This window comes from Gouania willdenowi, chromosome 5 (assembly GCF_900634775.1).
Source record: "Gouania willdenowi chromosome 5, fGouWil2.1, whole genome shotgun sequence".
Taxonomy (NCBI): Eukaryota; Metazoa; Chordata; class Actinopteri; order Blenniiformes; family Gobiesocidae; genus Gouania; species Gouania willdenowi.
In genome coordinates this window covers 30,541,368-30,563,534 of record NC_041048.1, presented here as the reverse complement: position 1 = coordinate 30,563,534, position 22,167 = coordinate 30,541,368, and the positions used below count along the sequence as shown (strand labels likewise).

At 39.7% G+C, this 22,167-nt stretch overlaps 2 protein-coding genes across 3 annotated transcripts in view; one reads left to right on the top strand and one right to left on the bottom strand.

The window, feature by feature from the left end:
• LOC114462877 (carbohydrate sulfotransferase 11-like) overlaps positions 1–14,657 on the bottom strand; it is a 35,104-nt gene extending 20,447 nt beyond the window's left edge. The window contains exon 1 of the mRNA XM_028445963.1: positions 14,216–14,657. Coding sequence (XP_028301764.1) covers positions 14,216–14,306 — 91 coding nt within the window. The 5' untranslated portion in view covers positions 14,307–14,657. The remainder of the gene's footprint in view (positions 1–14,215) is intronic.
• LOC114462870 (formin-like protein 20) overlaps positions 1–22,167 on the top strand; it is a 474,381-nt gene that overhangs the window by 291,745 nt on the left and 160,469 nt on the right. The gene's annotated exons all lie outside the window — the stretch shown is intronic.

Here is a 22,167-nt window from a genome sequence, read left to right as displayed (position 1 = left end):
AAATAATCCTGTTATAGTCACGAGCAAAGGCTTTAAAAGCTACAGTTGTTTGAGGTGATCATTAATACATAATATACCGTAAATAAGTTAACCAATATCTCATTAGTATGTGTAAAAATGCTTTCAAACAAAAATATTATAAATTGTTTACATATTTAGTAACTATAAATGAACCCAAACAGATACATTACCCACAGTATTTCATGAAAATCAGCAAAATTCTGAACCAGCGATTCTCAACCCAAAAGTGGGTCGTGGGTCGTGGGCCTGTACCGGGTGGGTTGCAGACAGCTGGTTAAAAATACTTAATGTCTCATGTTAGACTTGTCTTGTAGTTTATGTTTTAAAAAGATTAGATACGTGTGTTTTCAACATCTGTTTTTGAAAAAACTACATTTGGTTGGTTGAATTATTCAAAAAAAGTGGGTCACGATTTAATGGCTGTGGCAAAATGTGGGTCCCAGGGTGAGACCAGTTGAGAACCCCTGTTATAAACAATGTAGATGAAGTGACCAACAGATTTAACAAATACTTTGTGAATGTGGGAAAAAAAACTAGCAAAAGACCTGAAGGATCCAATGACACCAAATGATAATAAAAGAGAAAGTAATAATTGCTTCTTAAGCCTGTGAAAAGGAGATCAACAAGTGCAAAAGCAAAACTTAAACTGATTGTGGTGAAATAGATATGAAAGAAACTAGTTGACGAAATTTCCAAACCACTATCACACGTCTTTAACTTATTATTACAATTTCCTAATAGCATGAAAAAAGTGGTTATTCTGTTGAACAAAGCTCAACACAAACATGACTTTACAAACTACAGACCGGTTTCTTTTCATCTACAGTTCTCAAAAATGTTAGCAAAACTTTTTAACAGGTTAGTTAATAAGATTCTTAAAAGACCTGAAACAATTTGTGAAAATGAGAGAAAATTCATCTAGATGTTTGAACATTAGGGCGTCGCTGAGAGGTCAGTGCTAGGGTCCAAACTATTTACCATCTAAATAACATATGTAAACAATGACAGAAATTGAAATTCATTCTCTTTGCATCTTTGCAGTTGATACAAATATATTGGTAAGAATTTACTGCAAATCATGGACACAATCACATCAGAATTCAGCAATATTAGACACTGTTGTGACATACGTAAGTAACTCATCATTAAATCTGAATAAAGATAAATTCATATTTGGTAATCATAACATAAATCAACTAACATGAATACAAATAAAGGGTATTAATATAACAAGACTGCAAAATACTAAATTCCTTGTGGTGATAATAGATGTAGATGATTGAGGTGGTCTCGTCTTGCTTCCCTTTGATACCTGTGGAGGCTCATTTCCAGTGAGAACATAACGGACACAACAATTGACACTTAACTGACTCATAACTGGTTCATCGACCAATAAACAGGCGCAGTGATACACTCGGCTGCCAGACGTCAACTAAAAAACTTAAATAAAACAAAAATCAGAGAAATCAGATCGGTATAGGTATGAACATTGCATGTAATCAATGACGATGTCACATCTAGCCAAATGAGTGTTTTAAGGTATAAAATCCTGTAAAAAAAAAATTAATAAAAAAATAAAGGATTTCTTGAAAATAAAGTTGCACATATATTTATTGGTAATACATTAAACACATGTTATGTAATATATGTGAGTAATACAGTTACCCTTTAAGTAAAAAGGATATTTAATGCTAAAAACACTTTTACTGACGTACATTTATTTCACAACATAATTTTTGCAAAATTCAAAATAAAGTGTGAGCTTGACTGGCTTTCTGTCAGGTTCTGTTTAGCTCTGTGGTCTTTAGCCCTTGTGGTTCTCTTTTTGTTCTGTAAGTCTTTGTTGGTTCTGTTTAGTTTCCATTATAGTTCTAGTTTCATGTGTTAACTCTTGTCTTTCCAGGCGTTCCCGGTATTCCTGCTCGTGTCTCCACCTCCCAGTGATGTCAGTGTGTTTGGTTATTCAGTGACTGATTAGCTGCCTCGTGTCTTGCACCCAGGTGTGGCCCGTTCCCAATCCTAATCTAATGATTATTTTTTCGATTCATCGATTAATCTAACGATTCATTTTTTTTCAGTTTGACTTGATTAGATTATCAATTATCTCCCCATATATTGACTAACAGCAATTTATACATATTGATTTACATATCTGAAATGGAAAAAAACATGATTTCCTTAACATTGAAATATATGTTTATTGCTCTTCAACTCAAAATTCCAGAATAAAGTAATTAAATGTAACACATTTTGTCCTGTCGAGAACTGGTAAATGTGAACAAATACATATTAGAAATGCTGATGGTCAATCCTTTGGCATGCATGTGTTACTCCTCCTCCCCCCCGCCACCCCCTTGACAGTGTGACAGTTTCAGTTTGGATAGATTCTTTCTGGGAGTCTCTTTTTCAACATTATGAGTGCGTGTCGTTTAAATTGTAACTACGTCCATACTTCCAGTGCACTATAATGTTGCACCTTCTTCCTGCACCTGAACTTATTCCAAGGTTCAGAAGAGGAAAAGAACTTAAGTCACCAGGAGAATCTGCTTAAGGCCAGATTTGAATGGGAACGCCCACATTTCAGGGCTGCTCCACCCACAGTGGTAACTAGAATCAAGGCGTGCAGTGACTGACTTAAGTGCAGGGGGAGAATAGCCCGCAGCCAGAAACAGTGCCGCTGCGTGGCTTGTTTGACTTACGCACCTGGGAGAATAAGCCCTAAATGCGAATGATATTTATGGTCACATGTCAAGCCCATACATGGCAGGTATGAGGTGAAAGTGCCTCACAAGAAAGTCAGCGGCGCTGGGGCCTGACCCTCAATCTCTGGTTCTGTTCATAATGAAATAGTTAGTACTCACTACACGATAGTTGTCATGTCACATCTGGGCCTGCAGTGTTGTTGCCACCCTATAAATCACCACTCCTGGGTTTAGCTTCCCTGGAGAGGATCCTGAAGGTGCTATAAAAACCAAACACCACATTCCTTTGTAAACCTTGTTAAACAACCATGGATGACAAACAACAGCTTGCAACAAGTGCCAAAACTACAAGGTCATTGAAGTAGAGATTACAGGTAGTTTCTAAAACCATATTATTGTGTCAAAATTGGCAATAGGATTCTTAGATTTTAACAATGTATGGTATATACCACTTCTACATTAAGCATGTACAATAATAAAAGCATAATAAATAATAAGTGTAATAAGTGTACTTTATCTTTTTCAGATTTCTTTTTGTCAGGAGTCGGGATAGGACAATATGTGGAAAAGAAACATGCGTAACTACATTCTCGTAAAAACATATTTAAGCGCAAATTGGAGAATAAGGCCCTTAATCACTACAAAATGCAGTTAACACCCAGTTGTGATTAAAATAATTAAACAAAAACATCATATACAGTGAAATCAATAGTTTTGAAAAACATTGTGATGTAAATTTTTGGTCATACCACCTAGCACTACTTTATATGGCTTTCAAACTAACAATATGAACTTTAACCCAGAGAGTGGGGGCAGATAGAAGCCATTCCATTAATACCTGAAGCCACTTTTGACTCATTTTGAGCCGAGCAAAGGATTTAATGCCTGAAACTTGAGCTGCATTCCTGATATGCTGCGACTACTTCAAACCTGAAGGCCAGAGGTAGACCTCTCTGTACACAGCATTGGTTGTTAGGATCTATAGACATTTACAAGATGTACAATAAATCCCATCAACACAGTAATGCATAAGCTGACTTCATCCTGACTGTAGGTCAAATTATTATACACTAACTTTAATCAGGATGGCCTTTGTCTCCTTTAATGATCTGAACATAGTTTTCTTTAGTTATAAATAAAAAATAAATAAAATCAGGCTTTCTATTTATTAGACAATTGTAACGCTGACGGGTTGGATGTGGTTGTTGAGTAGATTCTGCCTCACATTAAGAAAGCCTGTGCTTATTTTCTGGGCAGGGCACCTTTCCAGGGTCTTTCTGTGTGGATTCTACTTGTATGCTTCCTACAGCTTTCTCTGACAATCCAAATCCACTTTAAAAGGTACCTGTTGTGAAAATGAGTGTTTAATGTATTACCTATAAACAAAATATGTACACCTTTTTAGGCCGGACTATCGAACTCAAAACGCCACTCACTTTGTTCTTCTTCTTCTTGCTGTGTACACTAGTTAAAATCACTACTCCTGTTATTCGTGAACGGATCAGGCTGAAATTTGGTAGGTAAAATCTATGGATGCGTACGCATCGACGCATGTGCCATGGGGGTGCCAGGGGACCCATTTTTCAAATGACTACTCCGTTAATGTTTGTTGAATCGGGCTGTTAATTGACATGGATATTCTATGAGTGGCTGTCAAGAGCCTCTTTTTAAAAGGGGGGTGGAGACGGGGGCCCACCCCCTTTACCGGTCATTTCTAAATTTATCGGAACATAATCGTGTGATATATAATTTCAAAGGTAATTCAACGTAGATTACAGTTTTACGTCGCACAATTTCATTTGTTTTACTCAGTGGAACCGAGTCATGTCACTGAATTCTCAGGACGGTGGTACGTGCTATTCGGCGCGGAGACGTTCTGCGGGTCTGGCCGTAGTCCATCAGAACTTGTTATAAAAAAAAAAAGGATTTTATACCTTCTGGCATAAACTATGGAGAGCCGCCATTTTGGACCGGAAATGACGCACTCCTGTTGATCGGCATGGCCTGTCGCTATAAAGAAATGGTGCATTGTGGGAGATAGAGGCACAACAGGTCTCTTTATCATCATCATCATCATCATCATCATCATCATCAAAACTTTATTTTCAGACACATACGAGGTCCATAGCAGACATAACACAACGGATATATAAACAAATAAGACATTTAAAAGAATGATCATTCAAAGCCATGTAAACTAAAGCGCCAGTGTTTCCACAGAGTAGAAAAGAGCCTAACCGAGCTTTGAACAGGGTTGGTCAGAGAACAAATGATGCTATTTACAGAGCCTATTTGCCGACACATACATCTGTACATGAGGTTACGAAACACAGCAGCACAACTTGGTACAGCAGCATTGGCAAACATTTGACTGTTGGCTCTCAGAGCTAAGCAGCTGTGTACAACCATCCAGGTTGTATGCTACGAGACGACTAAATGTCAACTTTCTCACCAACTACCTGCTTGTTGTATGCTGCCCTGCACCGACTCGGCATACAGAATTAGCCCAACAGAGGTGTTGTTAGCAGCAGAAACTAGGCTGTGTAGTTAGGTGTTGGAAGTGCACAAATATGCGGTGCGGTCGGGCGTGGCGGTGGGTCTCGGGGGGGCTTTGCCGGGGTTTCTCCTTGCGGGGTCTTTCCGGGCTGTGTCGGCCGGGTGGGGCGCGGGGGTGCCTCTCCCCCTTGGGTGTGGCTTGGTGCTTGCTTTGTCTCCTGGTGGCCTTGGGGGCGGGCCCCGCGGTGTGCGGGCCCGGGGCGGCCTGCCTCGCCGGTTTGGGGGGTGGGTGTGCTGGGGGGGTGCTGGTGTCCTCACCGGGGTTGGGGCAGGGTTGTTTGGCGCCTCGGGATGATGCTGTTTACTGGGGGGGCGGCGTTAGCTGTTCCGATGGTTGAGGTTGCTTTCGGCCGCCTGGTGGGTATGTCCTGCCATCTGCGGACTGGTGGGTGGGTCCGGGGCATCTTTGGCTGGGGGCTGCTGTCCCGCGCTGGATGTGTGCCGATGGGGTGCCTCCGTCCCCGCGGTGGGGGTCGCCGGTTGCTCGCGGGCCGGCGGGGGGCGCTGCCCCGTGGCTTGCGCTGTCCGGGGGGCGGCGGGCCCTGGGCTGCTGGCCTTGTGCCGTCTGGGGCTGTGCGGTCCTGCTGGGCTGTGGCCGGGACCTGGGCTGGGGTGGGGGGCGCGTCCCGGGGGGCTTGGCCCGGGGGCTTGCCCTTGGGGGGTCCTGGTCCCTGGGGGTACTCCTGGGGCCCGGGGTGCTTGGCCGGCTGGCCGGGCCGGTCCTGGCGGGGGTCTTCTGGGGCGGGTGGCGCGTGCCGCGCCCTTGCATACCTTCTGGTGCGGCCCCTGCTTGGGCAGTCCCCCGTGAGGCAGAGTGTCGGGGTGGGATTAGGGGGCCACATCCCGGCGGGGCGGTCTGGCTTGGCCTCTGGAGGGGGCCCTGGCTTTAAAGAACTGAAGCTCGTGGCGCGGGCGGCATCAGCATCTGGGGCGCCCGGGGGGGCTGGGTTGGGGTGCCTGGGGACTGGCGGGGGGACTCCCAGCGGCCCCCTGGTGCCTTATGCGGCTTGGGGTGTGGTCGTTCGCCCTGGGCGGGCTGCTCCTGGTGCTGCATCCATTCCGGGTCCTCCTGGCCTGGGGTCGGGTCCTTGCTGGCTCTGGGCTCACCGGCGGGTGCCCGCCGGCTGCCTGTTCGGCGTGGCTCTGGTCGTCTGCTGGGCGTGGGCTTTGGCTCCTCCGCTGGGGTCTCGGGCGGGGGGCTCTCTGGGCCCTCCCCTCGGGGGGCTGGGCGCGGGGGTGTGGGTGGTGGTGGGGGGGTGGGGGGCTGGGGGGCCTGGGGGTTGGGGGTTGGAGTCGGTGGCGTGGTGCGCTTGGTCCTTGGCTCCTTGGGGGCTTTTCGGGTGTGTATGGGGGGGGCAATGGCAGCCTCTCGGCTTGGGACCTTGGGGGCGTTCGGGGGGCTGCTTGGCCGTGGGGTGGTCGCCGGGGGCCCCTAGATCTCTCGCTCTTTCTGCTGGCCCGACTGCTTCTTCGGGCCCGGGGGCGGCTCATGGGTTTTGCAGTAGCGGCTCTTGGAATCACATTTGTCATGGACGCACTGGCCTCGGGCTGTGGGATAACACTCATACTGGGCTCAACCATAGACACGTTGTTCCCAAATACCTGTTTTATGTAACTTCCACTCACTTCCTCCTCTGCTCACAGCCACCACCATTATTCCTAAGCCGCACACTGGTCACCAGACTGGCTTGATAACACAACAATAAGCACAATATACACAACCACAATTTCACATCACATCACTTGAAACTTATTGATTATTCCCCACCCATTCGTTTTCCTATCTTGTATCCCTCCTCCCTGTTAACTCCCCCCCCCCCACCCCCCTCACCCTGGTGTAACACTGCCCTCTCTCTTTTACATCCTCCCTTTAATAAAGTATTTACCCTTCCCTAGGGAGGGCTGGTGATGGTCACAATTATGCAATGAAATAAACTCATTTATTTAATTGCAATAATAAAATATGCATTGCTGTTAAAAGATTGCACTTCTTGTAGTGTTAACCTTCAACAGCATGTGCAAACAAGGTGAAAAAAAAAAAAAAAAAAAAAAAAAAAAAAAAAGGAAGTGCACAAATATGGCGAGCAACTGTGATGAAAGCTGCGTGAAAGGATATCTATTCATTGACGAGATGCGCCGAGGATCAGCACCTGACAGCGCCCTAACGAGCAGGTCATCATTTAGCCACAATGAAATAAGAGGGAACAATCTGGTGGGGATGCCGTTAGTCCCATGACAGCCACCCATAGTATCCCCCGTAAGCAGAAACGTAGTAGTGCTCTGAACAAGTACATTTACAAGCTGCATTGAGACTTTCTGTGAAGAAAAAAAAATAAATTTAAAGTGCAAACAATTAAAGTTCACTTCAGTTATTTTTACTGTCAGCCTATGGTGTCCACTGTCCACTGCTCAAAGTTAAAAGTTCACAGCTCCAGTTTCACTGACTGTGCCCAAAACAATGTGATCTTTGCTCTTAGTCTTCACTTAAAAAAAATAGTGTAAACAAAATAAACACATCACTCTAATAACAAGAGCAGAAAACAAATAATATTCAGTCATATAGGTAAACTGCTGACTACCCTTACTACTCCTTCATCTCCACTTTCTGCAGTCCGAGCATGATGTGGAGATTTTTTTTGATGATCTGCTTATCGAAGCGCTTATATCGGAGATTTTAGATGCAGCCTGATAAAATTCTACATTCGTTTTCCGGGTGATATCGGACTGATATCCGATATCCGTTGTTCAAAAACTGTAGACCAACAGAACACTGTTGCCTAGCAACAGCTAACAGGAATCAATGAAAGTGCATCATATCTTGACCAAAATGGTGTACCTCCGTAGTTTATGCCTGAAGGTATGAAATTGTTCGAAAAAGTCCTTTTAATGTGTTTTTATTGGTAATACATTGAACACATTTTTTGTTATATACATTTTCACTACAGGTACCCTGTTAATGAAATTGCTGAGATCGGCAGTAAGAAGGAATGTGTGTATAAGGGGAGTGGTGGACTAGTGGTCAAAGAAGTGGGCTGGAGGATTGGTATTCATGACCACGGCCATTAGTCCTTGACCCTTAATCCCATCTAAGAAAAATTGGTAAGAATGACACAGATTTCACAGTATAGTGATTAAGTAAGCACAACATTATTATTAATAAATGTTTGTATACTTTTATGTGTATATGGCCCTAGTGCAAACTGGTACCCACCAAAAAAGCAACTGGATAACATGTCTTTAAAATTGTTTGTATTTACTTTACTTAAATGAAAACGCTAAGTGCAAAAAGAAAGGGTTGAGTAACTGAAAACAAAAAAGTTCCTTTCTAAAGGAAAAAATGATACACATTTTTATGTTTCTGGAAAGATTGTTTAGCAATTATAAACAAGAAAAGCTTAATCAGATACAAATTAATGCCAAATACAACAAACACAAAATGTAAATTCATGATTAATGAATACTTAATTTAGAGCCCAGCCTTCAGGGCTACAAGAGGTCCCTCCTGTCCAGCAGATGTACAGTATATAACTATATATTTAGTTATTTCCTATCGCGTGGACTCCACCCGCTTTGCACATGAGGATACTCTTTCATGGATTCCCACCAGCTCTCTGGAAATGTCACAAACCACACAAATCCAGAACTAACTGAGCCTTCTCTTTAAAATGCTAGAAAAACCTCCTTCCTCCCACAGCAGGAGCTATATCTGCTTTTTGGCCCCTGATGCAGCCTCTGAATGAGGCCATTGTATGAGGCAGTGTAGAACCTGCTAGAGGTGGAAGCAGATTTCAACTTAGGGACTAGTCCCACGAACAGCCAGCTGCAACTCAAGAGCTGAGCACAAAGAAACTTTAAAAAAAACAAAAAAACAATTCAAGTTGTGAGGTGTCCATTTGTTTAGCTGAGCTTTTCTAGAAAAGATGCCAAAGCATGGATTCTTCAGGCTGATATTTATATTTGGGCCATGGATAATCACATTTTATGACAAGCTCTGTAAAAGTTGCTAAATGTGATCACCTCTTACAAATCAATCTTTCACAATCATATGACTAGGACAATCTAATCTCTGTTTAAATTTTTTTTAAAAAACTCAGGGTCATGGATATGCATGTTTATTGTGCCATGCTTTTAGTGTGCTGTCAGTGCCTTTAAAGTTAAAGGTAATGTTTTCAGGGGGTATAAAATAAAATAATAAAACAAACCAATTCATCTACTTAAAATCATCGCCATAAATTGAAAAAATTAATAAAAAATCATTTTAGACAAGGTAATTTTCAACTTCCAAGTACAATTAACATCAAACAAAAAGGCTGACATGTTATTTTAGTCACACAGTCTTTTTACTTTGTTTAACTAAAGTGGTGTAGCATTAGCATTAGCAGTAACAACACTTGCTGCATAACAAGGCAGCATATGAGTCTAGTGATTTCCAGTTGTTTTTGAGGAATCACACTCATATTAATAAAAACCTACTTTAAGCAGTGTTTCAATCCCTCATTTCACACAGTTTAGACAATCATATCCTCTACAAGATAAAACATTACTGCTTTGGTTACATTAGGCCTGAGTGTTATGAACCAATATTCATTTTTCAATATTTTTCCTCAAAATGGCAATAGGCAATATAAACTATTTTTTTTAATAGTTTTAAAAGAAAAACAACAATGGGTCAAAGTCAGTGGATAGAAAATACCCTTTTATTAATCACTAGCAGCACAATATCAACATTTTGTGTCACTTTTGACTTTTTACTTCAAAAAGGCAGAAATGTGTGATTACATTCTGTATTGTTACTTCTTTCAGGGCAGCTCTGAGTTGCTGAAAGTGGTTTTTAAAGTAAGTCACATTCACAACACTGTCCCTTTAAGAATGTGGAAACAGTCCTGTGAGCTGCTGCGGAGCGACAGAGAGTTTTTGCAAACATCTTTCAGTGCTTCACCACTCAGATCTGATGGAGTTTAACACACAGAGCCTCTGACAGACAGTCGCTAACACAGCTAACTCTGTGTCCTTGCATTGGGGGGGAGCGTACTTCTGCCCTGTTTAAGCGCTTAATAATTCTTCGGTGTCTGTAACGATGACATGCTGACTAGCTAATGGTGTGTTTTGGCAGAAAAAAAAACATTTGGATGTTCTGTGTATGGACCACAGACATATGACACAGACACGGCACCGCAAGGGTTAAAATGTGAAGTACAGACGGTTTTACGATCTCCATGATTTGGGAGATCTTCATCATGTTTTAATCCTTAACGATCTAATATCGTCATATCGCACACCCTTAAGTCAAAGCCATAAATGCAGAGGTATTAATAATTGTCAAAATATTTTCTTTCGGCGTTTCAGTTCTCGGCATTGGCTTCTTTATTTAGGTTTGGGCCGAGAATTTTTATTTTAGTGCATCCCGAACATGCACGTCGTAAAAATGTGAGTGTGATATATCAACAATATTTGATACACAGTATAATATATTGCTGTGAAAACCAAAAATAAACTGTAAAAATATCTCACGGTTATCTTATTGCAGCTTTTTTCTGCTCTGTTGCCAAAGAGATGACCACGCACTTATACACACGTAGAGTATCCAGCTCATCACATTTCGTGGAAACGCTTCTGCCAACAAAATATAGACTCAACACTCACACTTTAAATTACTGTATCTCCATCAGTATTTGACCTATATCAAATATGTTGTGATTACTGTTATTTTCACCCACATACTGTATGTGAGGAAAACATTTTCAAGCTACAACTTTGAATTGGAGGCACATTTAAATCTAACATAATGGTGTCTGTTAATGATTAAATGACTGTTACGTTTTTTATAATTAAAGACTAACTAAACCCCAAACCCATTTTTTTCTGCTGAATAGTTACAGTATGTATTTTGGTATTAAGTAGTGCTGTTGATTGATCCATGTTCAACTTTTAACATTTTAGTCAAAGTATCTTCATTTTGTGTATTTAGTTGTAAAATGTCAGAGTGACTGCCCTCTAACGGTTGAACGCCGGCTATTACAAATGAATTTAGCTATTGGCTGAAACGGATTACATGGTGTAATTTGGACCATCGGGAGTCACTGTCACTGTTGGCCTAGCCCCTCCCATAAAAGCTGGGAGGAGGGAGGAGGGTTTCCTCCTATCACAGCTCTCAGTGCGCATTGATTGACAGCTGTGTTACTCAGTGATAATGTTTGTGACTGTGTTTCTATAAAGAGCTGATTCTGGTCTAAGCAGTAGGGATGTCCCGATACAACTTTTTCACTTCCGATATGATACCGATCCTGCAGCCTTGCTCATGGGCCGAATCATACATACTTGTATTACTTATTTTGTAGTGTGGAATGTTAGAAAAGGCTTGATTGATGTTACTCAAACAGAGAACAATCGTCAGAAACAGTAGGTATGGGAAAAACTGACCCATTATTATTAAGGGAAGACTATAGACGTGAATTGTGTTTTTCGGCTGGGGTTGCTAGGAGACAATGTGACAAGCTCTCCGGTGAATATCTAACTTTTACAATGATGTAGTGACCAACTGGTGCCATGTAGGTGGCAGCAGCGCACCTTTGGATGAGAGATCACCCGTTACGGGCAGAGTTCAGAGGGAGAGGAAAGGAGTTTACAAGACAAAAAATGGCGCTACGAAAGTTAATGCTGAAGTTCCCAGCAGCAGCTCACAGAAGCGCACACACTCGACCAGAGCATGTGTGGAACCTAAGTGGACTAATGAGAGTGTCGCGATGATCAAAAAAACGGGGCAAGCGCTGACACTCGACATGTCCGAGATGGGGCGAAAGTTGCCTTTGTGGGAGCTAACAGAGGGAAGAGACTTGGAGGATGGCCAAAATACAGTAAGAAATCCATTCAACTCTGACATAACAAAATAATAATAATGTTGCCATCAAAAGCCCAGTCTCAATGTGTTATAGAAGGAAACCAATGTTGAGGTGTCACTAAAGCATAAAAAAAATGCTTCAAAGTCACTGATTTTTGTCACAAACTGGCGATTTGTGTGAAACTTGCCTCTATTCAACTTGGGATTACAGAAGAACGAAACAAGCAAGAAACTAAATTATTTTTTCTGATAAAATTAGAGACTTTAATCTTTCAGAAACTGGAATTCAGAATGTCATAGTACAAAATATTCTGTGGGTCTTTAAAAATGAGTCAAAATGCTCTAAAACGCCTGGCACTGAGTGGGTAGACATTTTGAAAATGGCTGGCAATGAATGAGTTAACCAATTGGTTACATAAATGTTAACCTTCAACATAAGATCTGCAGTATTCTACAATTGAATAAAATAAAAAAAATAAATTGTAAGAACAGCACCATGTTAAGGTGTATTACCGCCAGTGTGAACCACAGTCACCTATGGATAGAAGTGTTTATCAGCGCTTATATCAATGATTTAAGATGCAATCCGATAAAATCCGATATTCGTTTTCTGGCTGATATCGGACCAATATGCAATATCAATATCGGATTGGGACACCTCTACTAATTAGACGGTTCATCAGGCTATGTGTGCGTGTATTCCCGTCTGTCTCTGCGTGTGCGCGGACGTGCATTTACTTTTTGTTGCTGTGTGTGTCTTCCTGGTTTATGTGTATGCGTGAGGTGGTGTTCCGGGGCTCGTGGCTGGAGAGCCAATTAACATACAGCTGCACAATATGGGCCACTTTTGGCTTTTTCTCCTATAAGGGACATCATGTGTGAGTGAGTTTTGTATTGTGGTTTGTTAAGGGTTAGTAGGCACTGAGCGAACAATCTAACTGTTCTGTGAAGTAAAGAAAGCAGCCACTCCTAAAATTAGTATTTTAATAAAGCATAAAGTAAAAATATATCGATATAGGCAATATTGTAATTTTCTATATCGTCAAAACAGAAAATGCGATCTTGACTCTCCAATATAATGCCTAAGCCTACCAAAGATACATTTTGTGGGTTGAGATGAGGGTTGGGGTCATTTATCATTGTAATCATGTAAGTGATCATTAATTACAAATATGGTGTAATTATAACTGTAATTGTAACTTAAAAAATCTTTAGCTTTCATAATCCTAATTAAATTGTAATTGAGTTCAGATCATTTAGTTGGTAGTTGCAATTGCCATAAGAATTCTATAAAAAAATTGTCAATTATAATTTAACACAAAACTGGGGAATCGTGTTAGAGTTCTATGTACAGTTCTATACACATGTAGTTAATAATTATCAAAATATGTTTCATATCAAGCTTTCCCACATTAAAAATAAATAAATAAATCTAGGGGTATACTGACACAAAATAGGCTCAGATGCCCCCCAAAAAATATTACAACCTATATTTTCATTGATATGGAAGTCTAACAAGGTAACCAATAGACAAGAAAGAATTTAGATGATAAATATTTGTTTTTAGTGTATTTTACAGCTGATTTTAAAGCTAGCACAAGAGGTAGGTTATTTTTTATTAGGTTATTTATTTCAGTCTCAGTAATTGTGATTAACTGAAATTGAACTTTAGTAATTGAGAACGTAATTGTAATTGACTTTCTGAAAATAAAAAATAAAAAATAGTGATTTAATTGTAAATGAAAAAATGCTGGACACTGTAATCGTAATTAAACTGTAATTGAACATGGGTGATTAAAAACGTAATTGTAACTGAAAAATGTAATTGACCCCAACCCTGGTTTAGACTATGACAACCATTACAGTGTCACTGTGTTGGATTCAAATGACTGATATCAGCACATGTTACATTATGAAAATAATACAGGATTTGGTTTCCAATTGATGACAAAGACTTGCCCTTTGTCTTCACAGAGGTGTTAAAGTAAACATATATTTTGGAAATCCATATTCTACGTTATTAAATGTCTGATTTATTGTAAAAAGAAAATAAAATGATGAAGGAATTGAGTAAAAACCCTTGTTCCAGAGATCTCACCTGGTTTCAGGGTGTTGTAGTAGAAGATGACCATGAAGAAACAGCCCAGACACAGAGCGAAAACCATCCGGTTCGCTTTGGGTTTCCTCATCCTAAGTCCGAGGAACCCGAACCCGGTCCCCGTCTTGTCTTTGTGTGTGGCCTTTGTTTCTATTTGATCACGAATAGGAGCATTGATCCGGCTCTCCGGGCTCCGCCGCACACCTCCTCCAACATCCTCGCATGTAGCGCAGCCACAACTCACCCGTAATAACGGAGTGTGGACGAGACAAATGCCATTAGTGGGTCACACGGATCCACTGACATCCCGTCCGTGAGCAGAGCCGGTCACCAACACCGGGGCAGGCCACCGGTCTGTTAGTCACAGAGGGTCGATGAGCCCCACGGTGTTTCCAAACCCCTGCTAGGTTAACCGTTCGCTGCCCACAGCCCGCTTCACATGTAGTAGTGAAGCTTCTAAGGACACAACTTTAGGGGAGCAGAGCCTGCTGGACTTTCAAATTAAAGCGACACGGCAGGAAATGTTTTTTTGTGTTTCTCATTTAAGAATTTTTGCTTTGTGTACTAGACCAAATACTGTTCTGGTCAGTTTGACTCAGTCATCAAATAAATAATCATACCTGTCAAGTTTTGGATTTGAAAATAAGGGACATTTTCTGGCGCCCACTACGAGCTGTCCCACCCGCCCAACTAAGCTCCAGTATTCCTTATATTTTAATATAGGTGTAGAATAATTCTAAAATACACATTCGTCAACCACTTACTAAATACAATTATGTGATTAGAGTCTGGTAGGTCCACCTTTATTAACATTGAAATGCTGTGAACATTCCTACTAGGGCTGGGGGCAATATAGACCAAAACTCATATCTCAAGATATTTTCTCAAAATAGTGATATACGATATATATATATATATAGATATATATATTGATATATGAAATATCATAGTTTTGCCAAAAGAAAACTCGATACATATTCTCGATATATCGCCCAGCTCTAATTCCTAAATTATAAAACAGCCTAAATAAAAACATAAATGTGTATATGAAGCACGTGTGTTTATTTAATATACTTACAGTTTATATACAAGTCAACACGTTGCATATTTATTGTTAATTTAACATTGCTTGTATTTAAGTTAGACATTAACATTTTATTTTAATTATATATTTTCTTTTAATTTCTCATGCTCACTCATGTGGTTCTCTGGTATTCACTAATGACATTAAATAGATTTGTTACAGACTTTACATTCTTTAACACTTTTTTTTAAAGCAGTGTATATGTATGAACTGCCACTCAGGCCATTTCAGGTGGCAGTTCTCACTCAATTATTATTACATTAAAATAAGGGATATTTACGGGAAAATACTAATATGGGACGATGGCGGGAAAGAGGGGTAAAATACGGGAGTTTCTCTCCCAAAACGGGATACTTGACAGGTATGGCCATAATCTGATTTTGATTGTTTATTATGCAATTAATTTCATGAATAATCAATAATAATTTGTTTTTTTTAATTGCAAAAAAAAAAAAAAAAAAAATCACATTTGATGTATAAGCCTTTTCACACTCTTGGAAATCTCGCTGTCGTTCAGTTTTCTAGCATGAGGTCAAAGGTCTAGAGCAGGGATGTCAAACTCAAATACAGACCATTTTGAGCTTAAGTTGGCCACAGATTTTAGGTGCAAATTCAACATTAATGTGCCCTGGTCTGCACTTCCACATATAAACGATATATAAATGATAAAGTATACCAGTATATCAGTCCTTGCAGGATCTTCACTTAAATTTCCCTGATTTGGAAAAATGGAGAGTTGTTTCACTAATTTTAGATTAAAAATGACTGCCTTCCTCTGACATAAGAACCAAAACACTGAGCTTGGCAAATATTTTTTATTTGGAGGGGATGAGATGTCTACAACTAAATTATTTGTTAAATTATAAAATAGTTCATGTTTTTTTCTATTATTTTTACTTTCTCGAGCGGGCCAAATTTGATGCGGTAAAGGGCCGGATTTGGACCCTGATCCTTGAGTATGACACGTGTGGTCTAGAGGGATAAACTCACAATTTCTGATGGTGCAGGCAGCGGGTCTGGCAGAGATATAGGTTATTTTTCCCGTTGGAGCGTTGATTCCTTAAAAGATTTTTTGTGGAACCATGGTATGGGTCTCCAAGGCAGAAAGACCAAGTTAACTGCCAAAGCTAATGCTGCACACGAGCTGAAAATTCAAGTTTTTCCTTATTTTTCAAACAGTGAAAAGTCAGCTAATCAGTGCTGTTTCACTCATAGACAATATATACATAGACTGCATCGACTGTGAAGGGATGCATCGAAAGCGCTGCCATCTTGGAGCTGTGCAGGTAGAGGCAGCAGTGCATGGACATGTAAGGGATAGGGCTGGGCAAAAAATCGATTTAATCGATTAATTGAATTTGTAGATAATTTTTTTTTTTTTTTTTTTTTTGCCCCACCACAGTTTTTTCTGACTTTTTCGTGTTCCGATGTTAGCCAGCCCCCTCTTTGTTTCCATTTGTTTACCCTTTGAGTAGGCTATATGTGTGCCACAGGCATGTTCAATTTTTTATTTGCACTATGCTGAGATGCTAAGGGAAGAGTTTATTATTTTTTTAATTGTAATGTTATATGTTATAGAATATGTAGTTATCTGATTTCATTTCTTAAACCTGGGTTAAAGCTTGAAATTGTTGAATGACAGAGCCTCATTTACTTTTTATTTTGGGATTGTTCTATGCATTTTAACTCTTGAGGACAATAACAGCAATAAAGTTGCACTTTTGACAATATATCTGATGCCTGCATTAAAAAAAAAAAAATCAAAATTCGAAATGAAACTCATATTTTTCTTTAAAAAAATCAGACAATTTTTTTAGGCAAAATTGCCCAGCCCTAGTAAGGGATAATATATTGTTGGCAGTGGCTATCCTACGGTTGCTGTATTAATATACCAACATTCTATCTGTACACAGCGCCCCCATTTGGCCAGTTTAGGTCACATGATAGGTCAGTCATTGGCCAGTTTAGGTTGTGTGAATCAGACTAAACCTAACCCTAACCCTAAAAATTGTTGCGATATTGGGTAATAACCTAAACCTAAACCTAAGACGCTACGTACTTATACTTTGATGACTGTACCAATAGCACCGGGCTTTGTCCGTACGGCAACCGTACAAATAGACACTTTCTGTATTGTTAGCAGGTTGTTATCACTACAGTGAAATATACGCCTACAGGATGGACAGAACCATCGATGTTATGAATCTAACATTCCTAGCAACAGCCTGTTACACAGGAAAAAACAGACTTACTGCAGTAATTGATGGGTTACAAATAATACAGCATCTATTGGAGCTAAAAAATAGGCCTAATTAATGATGAAATTATTTTTGTTGTAGACAATTCTTTATCTCTGGCTACATTGCTCACATGTTTAAGGTTTCCCAAATACAGCAGTTTAAGGAGACAATGGAAAGTGGCAGTGAAACGGGAAGGTTTTGTGGTAACTGAGAGGTCCGTGCTCTGCAGTGAGCACTTCAAGACAAACTACTTTGACAGGACAGGGTAAATTATCCGGCTGAGCCAGGGAGTCAAATACTAAATGCTCTTGCAGATAGTTTTCTGTGAGGATTGGTTAAGTTCTTGTTCCTTGAATATTTCGGTTCTTTGGCTACAATACAGTTTTTACCCATTGCTTGAACACTATAGACACCTGCATAAACCAAAGTACTATATTTTAAAGTGTAACCACACCTTGTGCACTGACGTGGGTGTATTCAGTAGGTTCTGAATGTGCACACGTTTGGGAAGCATATGAATATGTAGCATCATAATCGTTCTTTGGTTATTCCGTTTTAAAACCAAATCAAAATAACAAATTAATCATATGCCCCTTAAAATAAGTTTTTATACTTAGTTATATAACAGTGTGGCATCATTAACATGTCAATGTTAAAATAATAATAACATGCCAGTGACACTTTTTCCCCATCTGCTTACAGTTTCTTTCAGTGAAAACAACTTAAAGCCATATTTTTGTAAAATTAAAAACATAATGCACTGTAGTAATTTAAATAAAACTACTAGACACTTTTTTTTACAAGTCTAACACTTTGTTAAATATTAAAGAATGGTTCTTCAATGTGATGGATGTGACAATTATCCTGTTTATTTTCATGGACAGAAGCTGTTTTTCTGTGTGGATGTTATGGTCTTCACTCCAGTAAATATTAACAGTGTCGACCTATTGGGTAGGACAAGGGTTTGTAACCTGCGGCTCTGGAGCCTCATGTGGCTCTTTGACTCTTTTTGTGATGGCTCCCTGTAGTTTTCAAAAATATACTAAAATAAGGAATTGTTATTTCTTAGAGTGGGTATTGATGATTAATGACATTAACTTCTATTATAATTATGATAAAACCATTTGTTAACCTAAAAATAAATCATATTGTGCAATAACTCTGCCACCTTCCTACTTCACCTCCTGCAACATCTACAAACCATCAACTTTTCTTGAACCTGTGGCTAACCTTAAGTTTTAAATCCCTTGAAAGAGGAAATAAATAATTCCTCTTTCTTGTAAATAGTTAACACTTAATTCCGCTTTAAGTTAATTCCAGTCGTTCTGCGCATGTGGGACTTGCGACAATGATGCACTGGGTGATGACATAATCCATGATGGCCCGGAATCAAGCCGACGCTATTTAAGAAGAGCCTGAAAAGACATGGATATAATGAAAAAAGGGTATGAACGGAGGAATAAACATGCGGACATTAACACGGACACATGGACTTATTACACACGGAGATCAGCAAACGGAACAGGCTTTATTGGATGGGTGAAGCCTGTTCATCTGTAGACGGAGTAAATGTGTCCCCATACTGCTGCACAGGCAGTAATATCACCAAGTTTATCATTGTAATGGTTGTTAGAGCTTCTATCTTTACCAGGGAGCAAATATTTATTCCTGGTTATTGTTTTCTGGAGTTTTACTGGGTTTTATTTACTGGTGATTAAGTCCTATCTCTATTCCGCTGAACGTGATGCTAGGCAAGTTTACTCAGTAACCAACTGATGTCTGCTCTGGTGCGGGCCATGGCATTATTGGAATTATCCTATCGCATTATAGCCTGTAGGATTGACAACTTCCATTTGATCATCCTCACTATTTTCATTGTCGTTTTCACTCAACACATTTCCAGGACATCCCACGCACTTCGGTCTAAGAAAATTGTATTTTCTTTTACCAATTGTTCATTAATAATTTAATTGGCATACTGTAAATTTTTAGTGTGATCGGATTAACATTTTTTGCCATATGGACAATTTAGTGAGGGGGGTATGTATCAAATTTTGTGCAATTTTTCTTCCATTTTCATCTTCCAATATCTTAAAAATTACATATAGGAAACTGAAATTTGGTATAGTAATACAGCTCCATCTACTCTCTCAGAATATATGTTTCCTGTGTATGTAAATATTTCATGGTAGTCTATTTTGTTTGGCTGTACCTCTTTGCTCCATCTCTAGGTTTGGAATTTTTTTCTTTCTCTTAGTTTTCCTTTAGTGTTTAAACCTACTTCCCTCCCACTGTGTTTCTACCTTTTTGGTAAAATACTTAGTTCAAATGTGTCACTTTCTTTTAGTGAATTGATTTAATCTCTCATTGAATGTTCCCACCTGTCTGCCATTGGTCACTTCTGAGCCTCACTGAACGCTTGAGCGATACAACACAAAGTCCTGTAAGAATAATCAAGGTTATATGAATTACATTCTTGAATTTGGGATTAAATTCTCATGGTATTTTATGGTCTTTTATATATTTTTGGATAGTGAAAATTTCACTTTGTTTTGGTTTCATTATCTTCATCCGTCTTACTCAATTTTCTGTTGTGTCATCTAAAAATTAATCATTGTGTGTTTCATCAACATGTGTACCCTAAGTTTTTATAGTGTTTTTTTGTTCACACCATTTAACCTTAATCAGTTTTGTTCATTTGAAAAGAAGACAAACATGTTTGGTCAAAGCTATTGGCATGCCTTTTTAGAGCAAAGACACACACAGGACAGACTAGATATTATTCTGCACTAGAACCCGACCTGCAGAGCAGACTCTACAGTAACTCGGGTTCAGCTAATTAAAACACAGAGGGCCTCCTACTGAGTTGCTTTTGACTTCTGACCTTCCCTCACATTCCTCATGTGTACCTCAACAGTCATAATGGAACAGACCCCAGGGAGAAGTCAGGATGGTTTAGCTGCAATGGGACTGATCAAACTCCATGTGTGATAGCAGGGCGGTGTGACGTCTGGCCCTGTTTACTTGTCTGAAGTGAGGAAGGAGGGGTGTGGGCCATTGGGCAACTGGATATCTGTCTACATTCTCTTTGTGGCTGGCCGATCAGGAAAGAGATGATATTCAGAGTCGATTTATTGGCCAAAGGTTATTAGTACAAGGTAGAAAAGCTGCTCATTTGACCTTTAGTAAACCCTTGAGGCCCCTGGCATCACCTGACAAATATCAATGGAGACAGATTCAACTTGGCAACTAAACTTCTACATCTACAGGAAGAGATAACTATATGAAGACTACAAAAATCAGGACAACAGCAGCAAAATACACAACACAAAAATTAATAAAAAAAAGACAAAAACTAAACATAAATGGAATGACTAAAATGTAAAAAGAAAAAAACCCAGCAAAAGTCAACCACTCAATTTCAAGCATTTAAGGGATGCTTGTATGGTTGATAAAACAGAAAATACAATGAGTGCAGTTCAGAACTGGATTGAAGATAGCCCAGGTAAAGTTAACTGATTCTTTGTGCACATAAGATAAGGTAAATAAACTGAGCCAAACCACTGAAATCCATTTTAGCCTCTTTACTCTGCCTCAGTGAAACTGGTTAATGCTTTTGACTTTCACAGGGTTTAAAGCCAGATTTAGCAAACTTTGCCACCATATTTGTTTTAACTCCAGTGTGTAAAACTCAACCTGCACATGAAACGTCTTTCTGTACATGCAGAGTTGGATTTCTAGTACAATTACATGGTGAGTTGATGCTGTGATGGGAGTGTCGCGTAATTCAGGGAGTTTGTCAGTAACATGCACATTAAGGCATGTATACTTCAACTTGATTTCTGTTGCCAAATTCATAATTTTGGCCGCCATTGGTCCCCGTATCGTTTCATCCCTTCAGAAAGGCACAAGACTTGGTCAATTAAAAGAGCATAGGGCAGGATTTGAGAAAAAAATAAACATTCATTTAAAGTTTTTTTAATGCTAATGGTTGATGAAGTGCTCTAAACCAAAGAGAATGAGTCCACACATATTTCTACCTATTGCCTTGAAAAGATTGTGATACATTTTGTATTGCTGTTACAGTACCGATTTCCCCGCGCAGTTCTGTGGAAGTGAAGCCAAATGACACTGGTGCGCGTTTTTGACGGCTTGGAGATGCGTCCTAATACCGGAAATAAAAAATAAATGTAGCCGCAAGCGGTGATAAATGGCCCTCGCCTTTGCCGCGCTGCCTTCACCAAATTGCACCGCCTTTGCTGGCCACCTTTGTCGTGTCGCCTTCAATGCACTGCCTCAAGTTAATACAAAGACATAAAATAACAGTGAAGTTTATAATGCATTATTATTGATTTGTTTAGACAAATATGTATTATTGAGAAATAAACTTCGACCTATTTATGATTTTTGTTGTTGTACTAACACATCCAAGAACATTGCTGGAGATGTAGTAGTGGTAGTAGCAGTAGTAGTAGTAGTAGCAGTAGTAGTAGTAGTAGCAGTAGTAGTAGTAGTAGTAGTAGTAGTAGTAGTAGTAGTTGCTCCAGGAGGAGTATGTTAAAGCCAATTTCCTATTAACACAAAATGGAGAGAATCTCGAAACAAAATACTGTAACACCATAAAGAAT